The sequence below is a fragment of the Rana temporaria genome, chromosome 4, assembly GCF_905171775.1.
Source record: "Rana temporaria chromosome 4, aRanTem1.1, whole genome shotgun sequence".
Taxonomy (NCBI): domain Eukaryota; kingdom Metazoa; phylum Chordata; class Amphibia; order Anura; family Ranidae; genus Rana; species Rana temporaria.
The window spans coordinates 2,098,506-2,124,074 of record NC_053492.1 but is presented as its reverse complement, the minus strand read 5'-3'; the positions used below and the strand labels follow the sequence as shown (position 1 = coordinate 2,124,074).

At 47.2% G+C, this 25,569-nt stretch overlaps 1 protein-coding gene across 1 annotated transcript; it reads left to right on the top strand.

Annotated features, from left to right (window-relative positions):
* Nucleotides 1–573: 573 nt before the first annotated feature.
* On the top strand, nucleotides 574–25,569 carry LOC120935218 (zinc finger protein 572-like; the record flags this gene model as incomplete). The annotated part of the gene is made up of 2 exons (XM_040347384.1): nucleotides 574–1,061; nucleotides 25,203–25,569. Coding segments are annotated over 2 exons (855 nt in total), but the record flags the coding sequence as incomplete, so codon positions are not given.

Below are 25,569 nucleotides of genomic sequence, written 5' to 3'. Positions count from 1 at the left end.
AGTCCAGGAGAAAACCCGACTACCACAAATGTCCATCCGGCACCACACAGTGTAGATGGACCATCGTATTCCTCTTATCCTGAGGAACCTCAAACTGTGCGGGACGGTGCCGGACCATCGTATTCCTCTTATCCCGAGGAACCTCAGACTGTGAGGAATGGTGCCGGACCATCGTATTCCTCTTATCCTGAGGAACCTCAGACTGTGCGGGACGGTGCCGGCCCATCGTATTCCTCTTATCCTGAGGAACCTCAGACTGTGCGGGATGGTGCCGGACCATCGTATTCCTCTTATCCTGAGGAACCTCAGACTGTGCGGGACGGTGCCGTCCTTCCAACAGATAAGAGGTTTTCGTGTACTGAGTGCGGGAAGTGTTTCCCTTCTAAATCCACTCTTAATAGGCATAAAAGATCTCACACGGGGGAGAAGCCATATTCTTGTCCTGAGTGTGGGAAATGTTTTTCACTGAAGTCCAATCTTTCCACACATCAGAGATCTCACACGGGGGAGAAACCGTATTCCTGTCCTGCGTGTGGAAAATGTTTTTCAGTGAAGTCCAATCTTTCCGCACATCAGAGATCTCACACGGGGGAGAAGCCGTATTCCTGTCCTGAGTGTGGGAAATGTTTTTCACAGACGTCTAGTCTTTACACACATCAGAGATCTCACACGGGGGAGAGGCCGTATTCCTGTCCTGAGTGCGGGAAATGTTTTTCACTGAAGTCCCAGCTTACCAGACATCAGAGATCTCACACGGGGAAGAAGCCGCATTCCTGTCCTGAGTGCGGGAAATGTTTCTCACTGAAGTCCAATCTTTTCACACACCAGAGATCTCACACGGGGGAGAAGCCACATTCCTGTCCTGAGTGTGGGAAATGTTTTTCAGTGAAGTCCAATCTTTCCATACATCAGAGATCTCACACAGGGGAGAAGCCGTACTACTGTCCTGAGTGCGGGAAATGTTTTTCACAGACGTCTAGTCTTTCCACACATCAGAGATCTCACACGGGGGAGAAGCCGTATTCCTGTCCTGAGTGCGGGAAATGTTTTTCACTGAAGTCCCGTCTTACCAGACATCAGAGATGTCACACGGGGAAGAAGCCACTTTCCTGTCCTGAGTGAGGAAAATGTTCCTCACTGAAGTCCTGTCTTCCTGTACATCGGGGATCCCACACAACCCTTGAGGTGTATTAGTGAGTGCGGGAAATGTCTTGTATATGAATGTTGCTAGACATCACAGCTCTCATGTGGGGAAGAAGCACACCCTGATATACACCTCAGATATACTCCATGGCTGATCTTCATCATGTAAGAAACACTTCATAAGGAGATCAGAGATCACCAAAGACATGGATGAAGTGTTGTACCGTGTTGACCATTGATAGCAGGAGAAAAATAAAAATGGAGTCATTACCTCTCATTGGCTGGGTACATTTTGTGGTGTAAGATTTCACAAACACTTAGGCCTCGTACACACGATAGTATAGCCAGAGGACAATGGTCTGAAGGACCGTTTTCATCGGTGAAAACCAATCGTGTGTGGGCCTCATAGGTTAGTTAACCTTCGATTAAAAAAATAGGAGCTTGCTTTAAAATTGAACTGATGGATGCCTAACCGATAGTTCAAAACCGATCGTTAGTATGCAAAAGCATCGGTTAAAAACCCGCGCATACTCAGAATCAAGTCGACGCATGCTTGGAAGCATTGAACTTTGTGTTTTTCAGCACGTCATTGTGTTTTACGTCACCGCATTCTGACACGATTGGTTCATTAACCGATGGTGTATGGGCGCGACGGACCATCAGTCAGCTTCATTGGTTAACCTAAGACAATGGTCCTTCAGACCATTGTCCTCTGGCTAACCTATCGTGTGTACAAGGCCTTATAGGTCTGTTTAAAAAAAAAATGTTGAATGAATGTGAGCGGCATTCACCCAGCTGTGATGAATATTGGATGTATTTTATTTCATACACTGATTTCCTTGGCTCCATCTAGTGGCCATAATGTGGTATTGTGCTATTTTTATTAACCACTTAACCACCAGCCGCCGTCAAATAACGGCGACAAGGTGGTTGCTTAAATCTGGGAAGACGTTATATAAAGTCCTCCCAGAATCGTGCGCCCCCTGGGGCGCGCACACGGGAATTCTGGACCCGGCGGATCACGGTGAATTGGCGCTGATAGCGGCCGTTCACCACGTGATCGCTCCGTACAATGATGGAGCAATCACATGTAAACAAACCTGCGTCATTTGATGACGCCGGTTCCTCCCTCCTCTCTCTGTACCGATCGGTACAGTGTGAGAGGGGGGAGCACGGGTGTCAGCAGCACTGTGGGATGGATCTGTGACTATTGCAGTCACAGATCCAGCCATCCCTGCATTAACCCCTGCAATACTCTTCCTTCCCTGCACAATACTCTGCAATACCCCCTGCGCAATACTCTGCAATACCCCCTGCGCAATACTCTGCAATACCCCCTGCACAATACTCTGCAATACCCCCTGCACAATACTCTGCAATACCCCCGCGCAATACTCTGCAATACCCCCGCGCAATACTCTGCAATACCCCCTGCGCAATACTCTGCAATACCCCCTGCGCAATACTCTGCAATACCCCCTGCGCAATACTCTGCAATACCCCCGCACAATACTCTGCAATACCCCCGCACAATACTCTGCAATATCCCCCGCACAATACTCTGCAATACCCCCCACACAATACTCTGCAATACCCCCCGCACAATACTCTGCAATACCCGACCAATACTCTGCAATACCCCGGCCAATACTTTGCAATACCCAGAAAATACTCTGGGGAAAAAAATGCGTTTTAACCACTTCCCGCCCACGTCATATGAGGTCCTTGACTTTGTGCAGGGATATCTAAATGATGCCTGCAGCTACAGGCATCATTCAGATATCATTTTTTTCAGCCGGCGATTCTACACCATAAGAATGATCATGGCGGCTGTTCCACCTCTTGATCGTTCTTACGGGAGGCAAAAGGGGACGTCCCCCCTCCCTTCTCCCTCCGGTGCTTCTTCCGACTCACCGATGCGATCGAAGCCAGGATCGTTTTTTTTTCAGGCTTCCCAGCCTAGAGGTGAAATATGGGGTCTTATTGACCCCATACCTCACTGTAAAGAGGACCTGTCATGCTATATTCCTATTACAAGGGATGTTTACAAGTAATCAAAACATTTATTTTTGGGGAAAAACGTGTCAAACTAAAATAAATAAAGTAAAATGAACAATAAAAATAAAAAAATAACATTTAAAGCGCCCCTGTTCCCGCGTGCTCGTATACAGAAGCGAACGTGCACGTAAGTCCCGCCCACATATGAAAACGGTGTTCAAACCACACATGTGAGGTATCGCTGCGAACGTTAGAGGGAGAGCAATAATTTTGGCCCTGGACCTCTTCTCCAACTAAAAAGATGTAACCAGTAAAAACATTTAAAGCGTCACCTATGGGGATTTTTAAGTAGCGAAGTTTGGCGCCATTCCACAAGCGTGTGCAATATTGAAGGGTGACATGTTGGGTATCTATTTACTCGGCGTAACTTCATCTTTCATATTATGCAAAAACATTGGGCTAACTTTAATGTTTTTTTTTTAAAAGCACAAAACTGTTTTATTTCCCAAAAAAATGCGTTCGAAAAATTGCTGTGCAAATACCATGTGCGATAAAAAGTTGCAACGACCGCCATTGTATTCTCTAGGGTCTTTGCTAAAAAAGAATATATAATGTTTTGGGGTTCTATGTAATTTTCTAGCAAATAAATGATGATTTTTTCCATGTAGGAGAGGAATGTCAAAACTGGTCTGGGTGTTCCAGAACGCCTGATGGTGCTCCCTGCATGTTGGGCCTCTGTATGTGGCCACGCTGTGTAAAAGTCTCACACATGTGAAGGTGCTCCCTGCATGTTGGGCCTCTGTGTGTGGCCACGCTGTGTAAAAGTCTCACACATGTGGTATCGCCATACTCGAGAGGAATAGCAGAATGTGTTTTGGGGTGTAATTTGTGGTATGCATATGCTGTGTGTGAGAAATAACCTGCTAATATGAAACTTTTGTGGAAAAAAAATAAGAATAAAAAAAATCTTGATTTTGCAAAGAATTGTGGGAAAAAATGACAACTTCAAAAAACTCACAATGCCTCTTTCTAAATACCTTGGAATGTCTTCTTTGCAAAAAAGGGTCATTTGGGGGGTATTTGTACTTTTCTGGCATGTTAGGGTCTCAAGAAACGAGAGAGGCTGTCAGTACATCAGATGTGATCAAATTGATAAATTTTCAGTAATTGGTACCATAGCTTGTAGACCTTATAACTTTCACCCAGACTAAATAATATCCAATTTTTTTTGTTTTGTTACCAAAGATATGTAGCACTATACATTTTAGGCCAAATTTATGAAGAAAAATAAATTTTTTGCTAAATTTTATAATAGAAATTAAGAAAAATTATTTTTTTTACAAAATTTTCGTTCTTTTTTCATTTATAGCGAAAAAAATAAAAACAGCAGAGGTGATCAAATACCACCAAAAGAAAGCTCTATTTGTGGGGAAAAAAGGACAAAAATTTCATTTGGTTACAGTGTTGTATGACTGAGTTATTGTGATTCAAAATATGAGAGCACCGAAAGCTGAAAATTGGTCTGGTTATTAAGGGTGTTTAAGTGCCTAGTTGTTAAGTGGTTAATGAAGGTTTGTCAGGAAAAATACCCCACTATGGTCACTAGATGGAGCTGATCATCATAGGAAATCACTTTGCTACATTATGGGCAGAATATGTAATGGCTGGATGAGTGATTGTCACATTCATCCCATGAATTTTCTATAAGTAGACTCCTTAGTTTTCTTCATCAGACATGTCTTCATACTAATACCTGAGATCATACTCATACACTTAAAGTGGTTGTAAAGGTTCAGTTTATTATTTTAAATAACAAACATGTCATACTTCCCTCCACTGTGCAGTTCATTTTTGCCAAAAGGCAACAAAATGTCGTTTTCTGGAAATTTAAACTGATAAATTTTTTCTTTGTAAATGTCACTTTTTCTGTAGCCCGTCCTACAGCAAGAATGAGAAAATGTATAGAGACCCCCCAAATACATACCAGACCCTCTGAGTGTAAGATGGATATTAAAGGGGACCTCACAGGGAATCCAAACATGCAGCCTGGCTGACCATGAAAGGGGGAGGGGTGAGCATGTGGCCCCACCCCTTCTCAACCATACCAGGCCATGTGCCGTCAACATGGGGGGACTCTTCCCATGGAAAAGCACCGTGGCCCCATCCTCACAATTCTAGCTTGGTGGATGTGGGAGTCTGTGAACAGGGGGGCTTATCAGAATTTGGAACCCCTCTATAATATTTGGGGTCCCACATATACTGCTCCTCCCCCACATTACTTAATTTGAGGTACATAGCGCACCTACTCATTCACAATAAGAAATAAAGCAATAAAGACCCTCAATGTCTTTTGTTAAAATAAAATCCCCTAAATAAATCTCTCATTGTAAATCCATCGTCAATCCCGATGCCAACTCCCCACTGACTCCCCCATAACCCCCAATCACCCCCCACACAGGAGTGATCTCTGATGGTAACAGTCGCTGACTGATAGTGTCCTGAGCTGTCATCAGCTATATAAAGGAAGGGGCGGGGATAGTGGTGACATCATTGCTCTGACATCATATTCAGTCAATGATGTCATGATCTATGCCCCTCCCATTTGCCTACGTGGCCATGTAAGGGAATGGGCAGGGTGAAGTCAGCGGTTGCTAAGGAAACAGCTGTTCAGGAAGCCTTTGCTTCCCTAGAAACCAGTGACAGTCAGAAGCCGTCACATTCGTCTGCACCAAATGCCATAAACATTGGATGTTCAGAAGAATGTGGGAGGAGCCAGTGTTCATCCAATCTTCTGTTCAGACACGGAACTCCTCCCTAATGCAGATTATTGTCAGTGTGTGGAAGTGATTGGTGTCAGTGGGATAAAATCAGCCCCATTGTTGGCGTCAGTGGAATAAAATAAGTGCCATCATTTGTGTCCCTGAGATAAAATAAGCCCCATTGTTGGTGTCAGTGATAATAAATAAGCCCCATTGTTGGTGTCAGTGATAAAATAAGCCCCATTGTTGGTGTCAGTGAGATAAAATAAGCCCCATTGTTGGTGTCAGTGAGAATAAAGTGTAACTCCAGCCCAGCATTGGTGGTCAGTGGTGGTACTTACCTGATCACACACTCCCGCTGCCTCTCTACTGATGTCGGAGTTCTACTATCACTGTCAGAAAGGAGATCACTGCTCCCCACAGTCTGGTATAATTGCAGTGCCTGGTGATGGGACGCAGAGAATGTTCCCCCCGTCATCCCCTCACTGACACTCCGCACTCTGAGTCCTGGAACCTGTGAGATGAGGACATGAGGGGACAGAGGAATAAATCCCGGGACTGTCCATCATCTGGAAGCAATGGCAAGGCTGTAATCACATTATGAGATATTTCTCTGGGCTGCAGTTCCTTTGAACGCCACAAGATGGTGATCTCACTTCTAATCAAACAGGAAGTATCCAATAGGAGACAGACAGGAAGTGATGTCAGGTATAGACAGGAAGTTCCGCGTGAGAGGTGAGTCAGGAGGAAGTCGAGATAAGACATTGCTGGAAGTGGCAGCAGAGGAGGTAATAAGATCTTATTTTCTATTTACACCCAGTAACCTCCGTCATGTCCGTCCTCTTCCTCCATAGTCACTGTGACGTCTTTTATCTCCAGCAGATGATGATACACACATATATAGGGGTAGATTCAGAGAGAAGATACAACGGCGTATCTCCAGATACGCCGTCGTATCTCTGAGTGCGGGCCGTCGTATCTATGCGCCTGATTCATAGAATCAGTTACGCATAGATTTCCCTAAGATCCGACCGGCGTAAGTGTTTTACACCGTCGTATCTTAGGCTGCATATTTACGCTGGCCGCTAGGTGGCGCTTCCATAGATTTACGCGAGGAATGTGCAAATGAGCTAGATACGCCGATTCAGAAACGTACGTCCGGCCGGCGCATTTTTTTACGGTGTTTACGTTAGGCTTTTTTCGGCGTATAGTTACCCCTGCTATATGAGGCGTATCCTATGTTAAGTATGGCCGTTGTTCCCGCGTCGAGTTTTGAAAATTTTACGTTGTTTGCCTAAGTCGTTCGCGAATAGGGCTGGACGTAATTTACGTTCACGTCGAAAGCAGTGACGATTTGCGGCAGAATTTCGAGCATGCGCACTGGGATTTTTTCACGAACGGCGCATGCGCCGTTCGTAAAAAACGTTAAATACGCGGGGTCACAGTTTAATATACATGAAACACGCCCACATCATCCACATTTGAATTAGATACGTTACGCCGCCGTAACTAAGGGTGCAAGTTGTTTCTGAATACAGAACTTGCGCCCTAAATTACGGCGGCGTAACGTATCTGAGACACGTTACGCCGGGGCGGACAGATAGACCATTCTATCTGAATCTACCCCATAGTGTGGAAATGTAGAATAACCCTGTATATTACTGTAGCGGCCTGCTCCTGTCGAATAGGCGCTGCTTTAAATTTAGTGGGAGTCTGAGCCATTATTAGGCTCAGACTAATGTAATTAAAGCGGATGTCCGCTCAAAAAAAAATATTAAAAGCCAGCAGATACAAATACTGCAGCTGCTGACTTTTAATATTAGGACACTTACCTGTCCTGGAGTCCAGCGGCGTCCGCAGCAGAGGACGAGCGATCGCTCGTCACCCTGCTGCTCCCCCCGCCATCCTCGGTGAGGGAACCAGGAAGTGAAGCGCTCCGGCTTCACTGCCCGGTTCCCTACGGCGCATGCGCGAGTCACGCTGCGCCCGCTGATTGGCTCCCGCTGTGTGCTGGGAGCCGAGTGTTCCCAGCACACAACGGGGGACGGACAGGATGTCAGAGAAAAACCCGTCTTTTGCCCGTGATGTGTGGCCGGAAGTGGGTGCAAATACCTGTCTTTAGACAGATATCTGCACCCCCTCCCCCCTGAAAGGTGTCAAATGTGACACCGGAGGGGGAGGGGGCCGATCAGCGTGACTTCACTTTAGGGTGGAGATCCGCTTTAAGGACAATTGTGTCTCTGTTCCAGCCATGACTGTGCTGAGAGTTCCACCATTGTTCGCCTGGGGGTGTTGTTATGACTCCAGGTCAAGGGTGGCAGCAGCAAGGTCAGGGTGTATTGGGTGTCCCCCTCGGCAGCGAATCAGTGGGATTGCAGGGCCTCGATGTGCATGCTGGGGAGGGGTACTTAAGGGACAGACGCCATTTGTGTGGGGTCAGTTGGTCGTCCCACACGCTCCGTGGCCCGCCTGGCCGGAGGTGCGAGTCCTGAATCCTGACTCCGGGACCACGTTGGTCTGGGGTTAAGGCTCTGCATGGTAGGCCCAGTAGTCATACTGGGGCCTGCCTTCTAAAGAGGTGATCCTGTGCTGTCCGTCCTGGAGGGAGGAAGCCGCTTGATGAAGGAAGCCAGGGGAGAACCTGTCCTGGAGAGGACCATGCAAAAAGCTGGTATCTTGGGTAAAGGCCTGGAAACTTCATCGAAGGAGGCACCGTATACCGTGAGGCTTGACAGTGTCGCCTGTCGGGTCTAAAGTTTTACTGACGCTGAGCTGGAGAATTTCCGGGTGCTGAATCCTATGGCAGGGTATTCTGGACCAAAAGTGTCTCCTCATAAGGGAAAGTATGTGGCATAGACTGTACTTTATTCCGTGCTCCACTGAGAGGGACCTATCCGGGTGAGTAATACCTACCCTGGATAGAGTGGTAACTGGCTTGCTAGGAAATATGAGTGTTTTCTTTTTTGTGTGACTATACACCTGAACCTGATCTACTTTTCCACCCATTCCTATGCTTCTTGTATAAATCTCAGAAAAAGGAGTGCACTGTGTGGACATTCTTCAGACTTTCATTTCACCCTGGACAGCGATAAGATAGAGGTGTAACGGAATGACCCGTGACAAACAGAGACTTTGGAAGGATGAGGGGTACTCCTGTGCCAGCGTCACTAATCACTCTTGTGTCTAGGGTCACCCTGTGTCCCTTTTGGGCATAGGGTGACTGAGAAATATTAATTATGAAGTACATGAGATGGGACATTACTGATAGTTCATATTGCAGGATCTTGAGATATTGCAAGTTGTTGGTTAATCTTGACCCAACCGGTCAATAGTGACTCATCTCTCTGTGTAGACTGTTGACATGCTAAATGAGGCTGGCTCCTGAAAGACCTTTCGTTGTGTGATAACACTGTTTAAAGCCTATTGATGATCAGGTGTGAATACCTTTCTGTCGGAGACAGACCGTCTGTCTAAAGATGTGGATTGAGGGGAACTCATTGTGTGATGGTGCTTTGTTTGAATTCTATTGATAAAGGAATGTGACTTCTCAGGTGTACTAAGTAGGTCATGTTAATTATAGACCGGTGCCAAAGTGTCTCTCTAAAATCTGTATGGAAGCCCCCAGTGTGTGATGAGGGGGGTGGAGAGTTTCTTTGTTCCTTTAATGCTTGAACTGTATAAAACCCTGAGAGCGTACTATTAAAGAGGTCTTTCATTTGAAACCAGAACCCAGAGCTGTGTGTCTCGGTTATTCTGGGAAATGGGATGGATCTGGTCCTGTTGGTTGGAGTGTCAGATAAGCTGTCGTTGGTTGATGGATGGGATATCGTAAACGGTGGTGACCATTACAAGAGGTAACATGCCACTCAAAATATTCAGCAGCTCCTTCAGGGGTTAGTGCTACATTACAATGAGAGAATTTATGGTCTGTACCACGAGGGGAGTTATTGATGTCAGTAAATGTCGGTTCCAGACATTGTATGTGGGGGGAATGAAATGATAATTAAAGGTCGGGATTAGGGAAGATTTTACAAGGAGTCTCACAATAGGAGTCTGACAGGGACTGGATTTTGGGGGATGAGATTTGAACCCGGATGGGGGGGGGGGGGGGTAATTTTATCAAAAAGACATCCAGATGGGAATGAAAATAGATTTTTTCAGATCAGTACAATTGTTCCGGCTGTACTGAATATTGAGCTGTTTGCTTTTGATTCATCTTTTTTTATAGTATTTCTATATTGTGTTACCACATATTGATGATTAGAATAAAGTTTTGTATGAATTTTGTGATATATGATGATATAGAAGTTATATTAAGTTATTCTGGGCTATAAATTGTTAAGGAATCTGGGTGGGGGTAGGATCGATTTGCTGTCACCAGGTTAGGAGAGGCGCCCTCTCTGTTTACATCAAAGGGTATCGGGCCCGCCATCCAACGGAGTATCTGCAGCCGGGACTCTGGCGGTGGATTAGCTCTTCTGCTCCTAATGCCAGTATTCCCCATTTACTGCTATAGAGGCGTCTATTGCTTCTCAGGCACCGCAAACTCTGTGGGACTACAGAGCCCAGCACACCTAGTCATCTACAGCCAGGGGGGTTTTCTGAGTAGGTGCTGCCAGGTTACCCCAGGAGTTGTCTGACACTTTATTATCAGAAAGGTGTATTGGAACTATCGTGTTGTGGATTCAGATATTTTGTCCATAGTGCAAGCGCTGCCCCAACATTTATTATTTGTAGATTAACCCCTTCAGGGTCAGAACATTTCCCCATTTATGGGGCCGGAACATTCTCTTCATTTTGGAGATAAATTCTGGTAATATGGCCCTCTAAACAAACATCACTGACAATAAATAGACAAGACAGTGACCATCCTGACCATACATGGCCTACAAAGGGCAATTATTACACCACACAGGCAGCCAATGGGCAATCATTACAATATGCAGCCAACACAATGATGGAGTGCAGGGGTCAGGTGTATGGAGCATAGAGCCCCTTACATTGCTGGTCAGGAGGAAGAAAACATTCCCCAGCCTGAAATTAAGAATATGTTCCATCATTGGTGTCAGAGGGAGGAAAATACTGAGGGCTCTGAGAGAAGTAGAGGAGCTGAGGGGTCTCTGAGGAGGTAGTGGGACTAACGTGACCCTCTGAGGGTTTACTGTATCTGAAGGTCTCTTTGGACCCCTGAGGAGGAAGTGAAGCAGAAGGTCTTAGGGAGCCTTTTAGGAAGTAATAGGGATGAAGAACTTTAAGAGGTTAGTGGGGCTGAAGGGTTGTTAGGGCTCCGAAGGGGTAGTCAGGCTGCATGTCTCTGAGGTAAGGGGGGCATTAGGGCTAATAGGGGCTCTTGGTCTCTGATGCTCCTCCCACCCCACTTGCAGTTAATTTTCTGACCTCCTTAAAGAACTCCTGCCAGAAAGCGAAGGAAACCTTCACCTCACCATCTCACTGGTCAAGAAATATGTTGCAGGACACAAAATAGACCAAGAGAACAAACACCTCCCCCACTGTCCTCCCCCTTCACACATTGGGTTGCCATTGGAGGAAAGAGAACAGACTCCTCCCCCATAACTTTCTACTGCACTAGCAGAATCCTCCTGCTATCCAATCCAATCCCTTCTAGTGACATCACTCCTGTCAGTCAGCAGGCTGCCAGAGATTGGAGCCGTGCAGCCGGAGTTCTGGCAATTATCCTGATTAGCTAGATAAACAATAGGGTACTAATGTGCTACCAAAGTGTTCAAACAAAAAATATATATACTAATAATAAAGTGCTAAAGTGAAGGTGTAAACAGCAGCTAAACTTCTATAGTGTTGCCAGCACCCGTAGAAATGCGTATAAATATTGAAGTAGCACTAATTACTCTAGTGGTTAAAGTGCTAATAATAATACAATAAAATGATAAAAGATAAAAATCTAATAAAAAATGTAATATACAAAGCAGCACCGCAAATAATCCAGCAAGTGATCAAAGTCAATGTGAATGTAATGTAAAATGAATAGAATATATAAACAAGTCCATGCGTAAATCGCATAAAAAAGTGCATCCACAAAAAGTATCTGAAAATCCGGAGAATAAATAAATATATATATATATATATATATAATCAGTCTTTAACGCAGTGGGACGGTTAAAGATGTAAACAAGCTGGGAAGAAGGGGAGAAGGATGGTTAAGGGAGTCTAGATCTGTCAATCTATATAAGTATCACAGAGATAATCCTTGTATCCTCCCCCGGTAGTACCAGCCTCTCACCTCATGGATGGACCCCAGTGGGTCTAGTAGTGCATCATTTTTTGTCTGCATATATAAAACAAATTAAATCCAGTTCAGAAACCAAACAAAAGGGAATTTCTGATTCGTCGGGCCAAGAGGGTCCCGGACCTCAAAAATGTAGCAAACACTAAACAGTCCAGACTAAATGTGTTCCCATGAGGGTAGTAGTTCTTCAATGTACAGCAACCCTCCCATTACCCCCCTCACATCCACTATTGTGTGACCGATACCATCCAAATAATTCTTACTTTCATTTCCCAAAGTTATCCGTCTACAAGGAGACCTGTATAGATCAAATGATGGGACCAATGAGGATGGAGGAGGACCAGAGTCACATGACTGAGAAGATACTGAACCTCACCCTGGAGATCATCTACCTGCTGACCGGAGAGGTGAGGAGGATTCTGGGAGGTCACATGACATCACTCTTATCTCTATTAATAATACACAGACCTGACCGCAGAGATGAGGATTCTGGGAGGTCACATGACATCACTCTTATCTCTATTAATAATACAGACCTAACCGGAGAGGTGAGGAGGATTCTGGGAGGTCACATGACATCACTCTTATCTCTAATAATAAAACACAGACCTGACCGGAGAGGTGAGGAGGATTCTGGGAGGTCACATGACATCACTCTTATCTCTAATAATAAAACACAGACCTGACCGGAGAGGTGAGGAGGATTCTGGGACTCTAACATGATATTCCTATTGGTTCCTCAATACAGAGATTTCCTCTTGTGAAGTTAGGTGATCACAAGACCATCACAGTGCCTCCATGTGACACCCTAAAACCCGAGAGACACAACATGGAGAAGATTCTAGAAGTCACCAAGAAGATGATGGAGCTGCTGACAGGAGAGGTGAGCGGTGCCGGGAATTCTGGGACATTATCCAGTAACAGACAAGGGGTGTGTCTGGATGGTGACTGTATCATTGTGTGTGTCAGGTTCCTATAAGGTGTCAGGATGTCACTGTCTATTTCTCCATGGAGGAGTGGGAGTATTTAGAAGGACACAAGGATCTCTACAAGGACGTCATGATGGACAATCAGCTGCCCCTCACATCACCGGGTAAGAGGAGACTTTATTGTAAAGGAGAGAGCAGTACGGAGGCTCCACCTAGATCCCCCATCATCTGATAAACACATAGAAACAATGTATTCAGTCAGTGTGTGTGTTTCCTACAGATGGATCCAGTAATGGGAACCCACCAGAGAGATGTCCCCGTCCTCTGTATTCCTGGGATTCCACACAGGAAGGTCACACCATCCCTCACCATCATCAGGTAGATGAGGAACAATCACTGATAGTATCATTAGGATCTGTACATTATCTGCATTGTTACCATTGATGTCATTTTTATTCTATATTCAGAGTGGAAACCTGAGAGATCCTAAAGTTAAGGTTAAAGAAGAGATAAAAGAGGAGGATGATGAGGATGGGGTGATGGAGGAAGAACACAAAGATCTGTACCAGGACACCATGGTGGAGTCATCCAGCTACAGAAACCCACCAGAGAGATGTCCCCGTCCTCTGTATTCCCAGGATTCCACACAGGAAGGTCACACCACCCCCCACTGTTACAAGGTTGGTGGGACGAAGCTTATAAAATGAAGACACAGGGGCAGATTCAGATAGAGATACGACAGCGCATCTCTGAGATCCGACGGTCGGATCTATGCGACTGATTCATAAGAATCAGTTCCGCATAGATCTCCCTTAGATCCGACTGATGTAAGTGACTTACACCGTCGGATCTTAGGCTGCAATCTCCCGCTGGCCGCTAGGTGGCGCTTCCGTTTGTATACGCGACGAATATGCAAATGAGGAGATCCGTCGATTCAGAAACGAACGCCCGCCTTCGCTTTTTTTTTACGTCACTTGCGTTTGGCTTTTTCCGGCGTATTCCTGCTATGTGAGGGGTATCCTATGTTAGGTATGGCCGTCGTTCCCGCGCCGAGTTTTGAATTTTTACGTCGTTTGCGTAAGTCGATTCAGAATACGACCGGACACAAGTTACGCTCACGCCGAAACCAATGACGTCCTAGCGACGTCATTTGGAGCAATGCACGCTGGGAAATTTAGGCAGCGCATGCGCAGTTAGATCGGCGCGGGGACGCGCCTGATTCAAATAGTAAACTCCCCCTAGCCGCGGAATTTGAATTCCGCCGGGGGATTTACGATACGCTGCCGCAAGTTTTGAGGTAAGTGCTTTCTGAATACAGCACTAGCCTCTAAAACTTGCGCCAGCGGATCGTAAATCAGATAGATTACGCGGATCTAAAGATCCGCTAATCTATCTGAATCTACCCCAATGTGTGGATTTTTATGTGATGTCACAATATTAAAGCTTATATCTTACAGATTATATTTCTCTTTTCTTGACATATATAACATATGGGTTATGTTCCTGTTCATAGGAGAGGACTAGGCAGAACCTGTTAGATATTTAAATACATGTTACTTTAACAGAGTTTAACAGCCCCGCGGTCCCTCCGGACATAACCCTCCTCCCTGCAGCCTCAGTTTTTTTTCTGCCTAGCAGAGGAGAAGGACGTGGCTCCCTTTGGGCCCAGTGCCCTGAAATTTTTATTTTAGTTAATTTTATTTTGAGATTCTTCGACGACAGGCTGGATATTATAGATCCTTGTAGTCTCCCCAGTCCGGCCATCGAGCGTGAGCACACCTTAGCTATGCGCTGTGTCGGCCACAACATACCCCGTGGCTGGTGGGCTTTTTTGCTCCAGGGTCCACATATGACTGGGCTGCTTGCTGTCTCACTCACAGTGGACCGGGCCGACAGCTACTCCAACTCGGTTGTAGGCCTGTCAGGAACGCACCAGCGGGTCCTTGTGTTGACAGGTAAGTACAGTCCCTCCTGCCTCGTCGGGTTGGAACAGCTGGGCATTCCTAGGATTAGGGGGCTCTCCTATCCTCCGTTTCCCTGCTCTCTGTCACATTTCCCTTTCTGCTCTAAAGGGCTCGCTGCGACCGGGGCGGACCTGTGTGGGGATTCACGGGTCCCAGTGGGGTGTCGGGGGCCCGAGTTTTATGGGGGGGTGTTCTGCCTCGGGGAAGTCCCTACCTCTGCCTTCTCATCCACATCGTGGTGTTCCGCCGCCATTTTGGTGGCGCCGACGCCATTTTTAGTATGCCTGCTGCTTCTATGAAATGTTTCCATTGGCGGGCATTTTGTCAAGCCCGCGCTGTGGCGCAGGTTGATATTTTGGGCGTCCATTTTCTTGTGGTCGCACCCTTTTTTTCTCTGAGGCTTGTGGTGGCCATTTTGGTGTGGGTTTTTGGCGTCTAATGTTGGCTTCCTGAACGGCGAGCAGCACAATTTCCCTCACAGATTTTCCTCACACACACGCTGTGTACAGAGGGCGGGCAGCGGCGCTGAGCAGTCTCTTGCTGGGTTGGTAAGTTCCCTGGGTATCCCCCCCTGGTCAGTGCAGCAAGGAGGGTGGACTTTTCAGTTCTTGAATTGGTCCCTGAGAGCTGTCTGTGGTGTTATGGCGTCAGTGTCTGGTCCTTCTTCCCCAAACATGCCAGAGTTGGCAGCTGGTGCCCCTGCACCTACGGCCACCATGGACACTTTGTCGGCAGTCCTGGAATCATTTGTTGCCAGGGTAAAAGCGGCATGTGGGCGTAAGGGAGGTAAAAAGCTCCCTCTCCCCCCGTTATCTCCTGGGGAATGCTCTGACTCAGACCTGGGCATGGCTGCGGCACAGGACCCCAGTTCTGGGTTGTCAGAGGATGTGGACCAGGACCTTCCTTGTGAGGAAGACCCCTCGCCCGGGTCAGTGCAGAACAGGGCACTTGTTAGTGCGCTTATCAATGCTGTGAGGGACTCCCATAAGCTGGATGGTGCAGCTGAGGTGTCCACAGAGGGGTCAGTCTCTTTTGGGTCGCACAAATCGGACCGCTCTGTAAAAGTTTTTCCTTATGTATTCTTTTTTGATAAGTTCATAGATAAGGAATGGGAAAAGCCGCAGAAGTCCTTTGTGGTCCCTCAGCGCCGTACATTACCCTTTTGAGGACAGCCTCTTGAAAAAGTGGGCCTCTCCTCCGGTGGTTGACCCCCCGGTCGCTCGGTTGAATAAGGTAACCACTCTCCCTGTGGAAGGGACCCCCGCTTTCAAGGACCATACTGATAGGAGGTCTGAGGCGGTGACCCGCTCCATGTTTACCATGCTGGGGTCTGCGTTGCGGCCTATTTTGGCTGCGACTTTGGTGTCGCAGACTCTCACTGAATGGGCAAAGATTTTGCACCAGACTGTGGAGGAGCATCAGCTCCCTCCAGAGTGTGTAAGACTGGCCGACCAGTTGGTCGAGGGCCTTGTATATGTCTATGATGCTACCCTGGATGCAGCCCCCTTGATCTCCAGAGCCTCTGTATCTGCGGTGGTATTGCGCCGCCTGATTCGGCTGAAATGCTGGTCCGCTGACCAAGCATCCAAAAAAAGCTTTGGCTGATTTACCCTTCAAAGGTGGGAGACTTTTTGGTACCTCGCTGGATGACATTAATAAAGATGTCACTGGAGGTTAGAGCACTCTCCTCCCTCAGTCCACCAAGGGGAAGGAGCCGCGCCGTAAGCCGGGTCTTTCCTTTCCCGCGCAGAAGTGGTATTTTCGTCAGTCGGGGCCTGTGGGTAGATACTCCCAGGCTGACAAAGGCTCAGCTGAGGGACAGAAACGTCCTTGGGTGCGTAAGCCGAACAAGCCGGCAACCAAACCCACCACTGCATGAGGTTTTGCCCCCGCCCGACTCATGGGTGGGGGGACGGCTTCGCAGGTTCATGGCTCGGTGGACCTCCCTGCTCTCCGACGAGTGTGTCTGCGAGGTGGTCACTTTGGGGTACAAGATAGAATTTCTTTCCTGTCCACCGAACAGATTCTTTCCCTCAAATCTCCCTCTCCTTCCGACTCGTCGGTCTGCCCTATTGGGGCAGTGCAAGAGTTGCGGGGTAATTTTACCTGTACCGCTGGACGAGAGGTTTCAGGGATTTTATTTGTATCTGTTTGTAGTCCCAAAGAAGGACAGAGTCCGTCCAATCTTGGACCTCAAAGCCCTAAATACTTTTGTAAGAGTACAGAGGTTCTGCATGGAATCAATTTGTTCGGTGGTGGCTGTGCTCCCTCCGGGGGGATTTTCTGGTGTCCTTGGACATCAATGACGCATACTTGCATGTCCCAATTTGCGCAGGACACCAGAGGTTTCTGCGTTTTGCGATCGGAAAAGATCACTATCCGTTTGTGGCTCTTCCCTTTGGCCTAGCGTCAGCACCAACAGTTTTCACCAAGGTGCTCTCCCTGAGTCGTTGCCATCGTGGGCTACTTAGACGATCTTCTTCTGAGAGCAGCTTCTGGCTCAGAATTAGAGGTAGATGTGTCTATAGCCAGCCAGACCCTCAGAGAATTCAGTTGGGTGTTAAACATCCAGAAGTCGGTCCTGGTACCGACTCAGCGTTTGGAATACCTGGGGTTGATTCTGGACTCCGCAGAGGCGAGAGTCTTCCTTCCCTTGGAGGAGTTGCAGACACTCTAGTCTGCGGTGAAGCTGTTGGCATCCCGAAAATGGTTGTCTCTCCTTTTTTGCATGAGAGTTCTGGGCCTCATGGTAGCCTATGCCATGTGCCCAATTCCACACTTGTGTATTGCAGAGGGAGATCCTGTCCAAATGGAATGAATCCCCATTGTCTCTGGATCGTCAGATTCAGGTGAGTCACCTGGGCAGAGCCTCTCTTAATCGGTGACTGTGATCCCTGGTTCTTCGGTCCGGAAAGCCGTTTCTCCCCTTCCAGTGGACGGTGATTACGACGGACGCCAGCCTCACATCTTGGGGGGAGTCTGGGGGGTCCAGTCGCCCCAGGGTCGCTGAACCCAACCAGGACAGGGGCTTTTGGAAGGGACTGCAGGGTAGACTCTTGCCTACTGACTATGTGCCCTGGCATTTAAGGGAGCTACAATAATTTAGTAATATGTCCTGCTATATAAAGCAAAAGGACATTATTGCATTTAACAGTCAAGGAAGCCATAATGGTCTCTGCCAACTTAAAACTCAGTAATCGGATGTACAGTATGTGAAAAGAAAAGAAAGCTGGTTAATGAGATTTGGACAGCCCTGGGTCTTCTTGAATACTGTTGCCAGATAGCGTGGGACTGAACGACCCCCTGTTCAGTTTGCGGCAGAACTTTCAAATATCGCAAACGTTCGGAACCAAATAACCCCATTGGAGTCTATGGGGCCTGAACTGTAAAAATCAAAAGTGCCCATTTTGAATGCTTATATGCAAGTTATTGGGTAAACAATGGTTATGGGGGTCTGGGTACTACCCTGCGGGATATGTATCAGTGAAAAAAATGTTTAAAGTGGTGATTTACTGATGCTTAAAGTGAAACCATCAAAATGAGAAATCATAAAAATTAAAAAATCCTTTAAATATAGTGCCTGGGGGGTCGCTTTAGGCAGCTGAATCATGTGCTTACTACTGTGTATTGCTTTTTTAGAGTGTACACAGGAAATTGAAAAAGAAACACGTCCGCTGCCATCCCAGCTCCCACCCATATCAAGCCTTGTTTTTACGCCTGCTTCAGTGTTCTAGCTCCTGCTGCCTTACTCTCAGCTGCTCCAGTGCAAAGTCAGGACTTGAGGAATCCTTGTAGGCAGTGCCAAGACCTGATGATCCAGTGCCCATGGCAAAAGATGCAGAGTTGTGCCCCACCCCCTTCATTATGTGCAAGCTTATGAGGAGGAGGGGGAGAGAGAGCAGAGTGATGCTTACAAGCCCCCCAGCCTTCCGGTTTACTTACCTGAGCTCCTGCCGATCAATGTCCTGGAACTTTGAGTGATCAGACTGTGCCTCTCCTCGTGGTCGAGGAGGTTGCAAGGTCGCCCAATCAGGATCCAGTTGGACAACGCCGTGGCGGTGGCTTATTTCAACCATCAGGGGGAACAAGGAGCTTGGCTGCAGCGTCCGAGATTGCTCACATCCTGCGGTGGGAGAAAAGAAGCGTGCCGGCTCTGTCGGCCGTCTACATTCCAGGCGTAGAAAACTGGCAGGTGGACTATCTGAGTCGCTAGATGCTGGACCAGGGGGAATGGTCATTACATCTGGAGGTGTTTCAACTCCTTTGCCAGAGATGGGGCACGCTGGATGTGGATCTCCTGGCTTCTCAACTCAATCGCAAGGTGTCGAGATTCGTGGCCAGGTCCAGAGATCCCAGGGCAGACACGTCAGGTGCGTTGGTGGCCCTATGAGGTCAGTATCTGCTAATTTATGCCTATCCCCCACTGAAGTTGCTTCCTTGTCAGCTCCGCAGTGGAGACCGAGGGGATCCCGGTGATTCTAATCACTCCAGATTGGCCCCGGCGACCCTGGTACGCCGACCTTGTGTGCCTGGTGGCGGATGCACCCTGGCAGCTGCCAATGCAGTAGGATCTTCTGTCTCAAGGTCCCATACTTCAACCAGCTTTACAGTCGCTGGCTTTAACGGCATAGCTATTGAAAGCCAGGTACTAAGGGGCCGAGGTCTTTCGAATTCGGTCATTTCCACCATGCTGAGGGCACGGAAATCTTCTTCCTGGAAGATCTACCATCATATTTAGAAGGCCGATTTCTTTCAACGGCCTTTGGCGACCCATTTCTTGGTGGGTACTTTTGTGCAGGGGGTTCGACATGGGCTTCCCCCAATTAGACCACCTCTTCCTCCATGGGATTTGAATCTGGTGCTCTCGGTTCTTCAGGAACCTCCTTTTGAGAACATCAGAGAGATTCCTCTCTTGACGCTATCTCAGAAGGTGGCCTTTCTAGTGGCCATTACATCTGTCAAAAGGGTTTCTGAATTGGTGGCCTTGTCTTGCAAGTCACCATACTTTATGCTACTTTATGCTACATCCGCCGCCTTCCTTCCTTGCAAAGGTGGTTTCGACTTTTCACCTAAATGAGGACATTGTGCTTAAGTCCTTGTGTCCTTGGTCGTCACATCCCAGAGAGACTGCGCTCTATACTTTGGACGTGGTACGTGTCTTGCGGGTGTACCTGTCTACTACGGCTCCGTTTTGGAGGTCTGACTCACTGTTTGTGTCGGTGTCTGGTCCACAAAAGGGCCTGGTGGTCTCGTTGCCCACCATTTCTCGGTGGATCAGGCAGACCGTCATCCAGGCCTATGCCCTTAAGGGGTGAGCGCCTCCCTTTTCGGCACATTCAACCAGAGCAATTGGTGCTTCCTGGGCTTTCCGACATCAAGCGTCTGTCTCACAGGTGTGCAAGGCAGCAACTTAGTCGTCTGTTCACACCTTCTCCAAATTTTACAAGGTTGATGTGAGTGCATCTTCAGATGCTTCCTTTGGCCACAAGGTTTTGCAGGCGGCTATTTAAAGCTGCAACTCCTCCGTTGAGGAGCTCTGCTTGTTTGGGGTGAAGTTAGTTGTTTTTTGATACTGTTCCCACCCCTCATTTTTTTGACACTGCTTGGGGACGCCCCATATGTCAAGACTTGAGAAGGCTGTGTCCATCCATGGACGAAAAGAGAAAATAGGATTTTTTGTACTCACTGTAAAATCCTATTCTCTGTCGTCCATGGACGGACACAGCACCCACCCCTCCTTTTTAAGTTTGTACTACTTGTTACGAACTAAGGGTGCATGCAGCAGGGAGGAGGGTTATGTCCGGAAGGACCGCCCCCCTGGGCGGGGCTGTTCAACTCTGTTAAAGTAACATGTATTTAAATATCTAACATGTTCTGCCTAGTACTCTCCTATGAACAGGAACATAACCCATATGTCAAGACTTGAGAAGGCTGTGTCCGTCCATGGACGACAGAGAAAAGGATTTTACGGTTACTATAAAAAATCCAAATTTTTGTCTCATTTCTTGATTTAGAGTGGAGATCCAATCGATATAGAATTTGAGGTTAAAGCAGAAGAAGAAGAAGAAGAAGAAGAGAGGTATGTGAGGGATGATCAGCAGTCTATGGAGGAGGATGGAATAACGGGGACATTTATAGAGGAGGACACTCCTACAGAGATCAGCACAGGTGGGTCATTAACACTAAATACATTCCTCCACCCATACTGCTCACTGATTGGTCCAGAGTAGGGCGGGGACTGGGTGATATCAGCCTGTAATCCCCTGGTCACTTTCCTGAGCTGTGATCCCCGTCCTGTATTCCTGTATTTCTCTCGGATAATCTTCCTTCTCTGTGCTGCAGACACAGTTCATGTCTCTAGACTGGATTTATGGAGATTATGGGGTTCAGCTGGGAGCAAAATGTTCATTTTCACTATAGATGTTACTAGATCTCGACACCTGGGGTATGTGTTTTTGGTCTTCTGGCAAGATCTCTCACAGAACAATTCTCCCATGGTTACTTGCTCTGTTGTCTGCTGGCTGTGCCGGGTGGAGGGATATGTCTGTATAGTCTCAGACCCAAGTCACTGACTGCAGTCTCAGGAGATGGGAGGCAGCGGTGTGGGATCTCTGCAACTTGTCTCATGTAAACATTTAATCTTCCACTGATTACTGAATACCAATATTATGAGTCCTGACCCTTACATTGTATAATTTATATTATACATTACATACTCCTGACCTCTGCACTATATACTCTATGGTGTACATTACATCATTCTGATACTATATAGTCCTATCTGTTGTATCTTATACAATATGTTGTACATTACATACTCCTGACCCCTGCACTATATACTCTATGGTGTACATTACATCATTCTGATACTATATAGTCCTATCTGTTGTATCTTATACAATATGTTGTACATTACATAGTCCCGACTTCTGCTCTCTCCCCTCTACCCACTGCTATATATACACATAATATGTATTCTCTTTTGTTACACCCATTTCCTACCAGCTGGACATTTTATATCTGATGATGTGATTGGAGCACAGACTTTTACATGGTGATAATAATGTGATAACGTCCCCAGACTTTGGAACCTTAACCACTTCCATACAGGGCACTTGCGTACCTTCCCGCCCAAGCCAATTTTTAGCTTTCAGCACTGTCGCACTTTGAATGGCAATTGCGCGGTCATGCTACACTGTACCCAAACAAAATTGGCGTCCTTTTTTACCCACAAATAGAGCTTTCTTTTGGTGGTATTTGATCACCTCTGCGATTTTTTTTTTTGCGTAACAACTAAAAAAAGACCGAAATTTTTTAAAAAAATTACGTTTTTTATTTTTTTCTGTAATTTTTTGTAAATAAGTAAGTTTTCTCTTTCAATTACGGGCACTGATATGGTGGCACTGATGGGCACAGATGAGATGGCACTGATGGACATCGACGAGGTAGTACTGACGGGCACAGATGAGGTGGCACTGATTGGCGGTGCTGGTATGCGGCACTGATGGGCACACATAGGCGGCACTGATGGGCACTCATGGGCGGCACTGATGGGCACTCATGGGCGGCACTGATGGGCACTCATGGGCGGCACTGGGCACTCATAGGCGGCACAGATGGGCACTCATGGGCGGCACAGATGGGCACTGTGGGGTGGCACTGATGGGCACTGTGGGGTGGCACTGATGGACACTGTGGGGTGGCACTGATGGACACTGTGGGGTGGCACTGATGGACACTGTGGGGTGGCACTGATGGACACTGTGGGGCGGCACTGATGGACACTATGGGGCGGCACTGATTTACTTGTTGCCAGTCAGTGCCCATTTGTGGGCACTGATTGGCATCTTTTTTTTTTTGCATCTTTTTTTTTTTTCCAGACTTTTTTTTTTTTTTCAGACTTTTTTTTTACTTTTTTTTTCCCCATTTTTTTTTTTTTTGCCCTTCCCTGGTGGGCATCCCTGGTGGTCCATGTGGCGATCCGAGGGGGGGCTGCGCTGATAAACAATCAGCGCGAACCCCCCCTGTCAGGAGAGCCGCCGATCGGCTCTCCTCTACTCGCGTCTGTCAGACGCGAGTGAGGAAGAGCCATCGACGGCTCTTCCTGTTTACATCGTGATCAGCCGTGATTGGACACGGCTGATCACGTGGTAAAGAGTCTCCGTGAGAGACTCTTTACCGAGATCGGTGTTGCGGGGTGTCAGACTGACACCCCGCAACAACGATCGCCGCGATGCGCGCCCCCGGGGGCGCGCAGCGGCTAAGAATCCTGAGGACGTCATATGACGTCCAGTCAGGATTCTACAACCACTTTGCCGACGTCAATCTGTCATTGGCGGGCGGCAAGTGGTTAAAGAAAGTGATAATGAGGGAAGAGTCAATAACCCAATGATGGAGGTCTTCAGGATCAGTCCAGTCTTCATCTTTGTTGTTCTCCTCCCATCCTCACTCTCTGACCTCTGGTGGGGCTCAGCCCCGCTGTTATTCATGACTAGGGTTGTCCCGATACCACTTTTTTAAGACCGAGTACAAGTACCGATACTTTTTTCAAGTAATTGCCGATATCGATTACTGATATTTTTTTTTATCTCATGTGACAGTGGCACATGTGTCAGTAGTTTTATTTTTTGCAATTTTTTTTTTTTTCCATTTATTTTTTTAACAATGCTTTTTTTTTTTAAGGGAGGTGGGGGGGGGGTGAACAGTGTCAGTTTTTTTTTCTTTTTTTATTGTTTTTTACAATTAACCTTTATTTGATTGTTTTTTATTAGCCCTGTTGGGGGGGGCTTTGGTGAGATAGCAGGGGTCTTAACAGACTTCTGACATCTCCCCTTTGAGACAGGGAAAGGGACGAAGGACACAGATTCCTCAGTCCTTTTCTCAGCAGCCTCAGCTGCACTAAAAATGAACAGAGAGAAGACAGCGGCTCCTCTTCATTCATAAACTGAAACATTGTAAACACAGTTTATGTTTCAGTTATGTGAATGTACAGAGTCAGTGATCTGTACATTCCAAACAGTAAGTAGCTGGATTTACCGGCTCCTACCTCTGCTCTCCACCCTGAGAGATCAAGGGGTGGAGGAGGAGAATGGAGGGGGACGGCAGCACGGAGGGAGAGAGCAACATGGAGGGGGATGGGAGCATGGAGGGGGACACGAAGGGGGATGGCAGCATGGAGGGGATGGCAGCATGAAGGGGGACACATAGGGAGACCGCAGCATGGAGGGGGACACGGAGGGAGGGAAACAGTAGCAAAACGGAGGGGGGTTGGAGGAGGATGCAGGGACAATCGGCAGTGATCGTGTATGGGAGAGTTACAAGCACCAATCACTGCTGATTTTAAAGCAGCAGAAAGCTGCGCGCAGGGTGGGGGAGAGAGAAGCGGAGAAACTACTTTAAAATCTATACAGAGGTGATCGGTGCTTGTAACTCCCCCACTGCACTGATCTCTGCTGACTGTACAAGTATCGGGTGAAGCATCGGGAGCATTTGCCCGAGTACAAGTCCTCGGGCAAATGCTCTGTATCGGTAGTGCCGGACTTCTTGTGTTGGGAAGATGGCAATGAGTGATAGAGGGGGTGGGGACACTTGTCCTATAATCCCCTCATCACTGTCACTCCTATAAAAGACAGTTCTCATTGTTTCCTCACTCTAAGGTCCATGAATAAAGAAATTACCTGGTAGGAGATCAGAGGACCCATTTACTAGTTACCTTGAGGGGGGAATTGTAAGATCCTCAGAGACAAAGCTGCCTGATGTGGGCAGAGTCCTGGTTTAGGGGAACCAATCAGCTCATGTCTAGTAATAATCTTTGTATTTCTATTTTAGTAGATGGACGGGAGATGAGGAAAACCTCAGAGGATTGTCTCGCTTTGTCTCCAGACTGTAAAGTAGAAGATGAGGACATCACACAGTATAGTCCAGGAGAAAACCCGACTACCTCAAATGTCCATCCGGCACCACACAGTGTAAATGGACCATCGTATTCCTCTTATCCTGAGGATCCTCAGACTGTGAGGGACGGTGCCGGACCATCGTATTCCTCTTATACTGAGGAACCTCAGACTGTGAGGGACGGTGCCGTCCTTCCCACAGAGAAGAGGCTTTCCTGTACTGAGTGTGGGAAGTGTTTCCCTTCTAAATACCATCTTAATGTGCATAAAAGATCTCACACAGGGGAGAAGCCGTATTTCTGTCCTGAGTGTGGGAAATATTTCTCACGGAAGTCTAATCTTTCCAGACATCAGAGATCCCACACAGGGGAGAAGCCGTATTCCTGTCCTGAGTGCGGGAAATGTTTTTCAATGAAGTGCCATCTTTCCAGACATCAGATATATCACACGGGGGAGAAGCCGTATTCCTGTCCTGAGTGTAGGAAATGTTTTTCACAGGTATCCCATCTTTACACACATCAGAGATCTCACACGGGAGAGAAGCCACTTTCCTGTCCTAAGTGCGGAAAATGTTTTTCACGGAAGTCCAGTCTTTTGACACATCAGAGATCTCACACG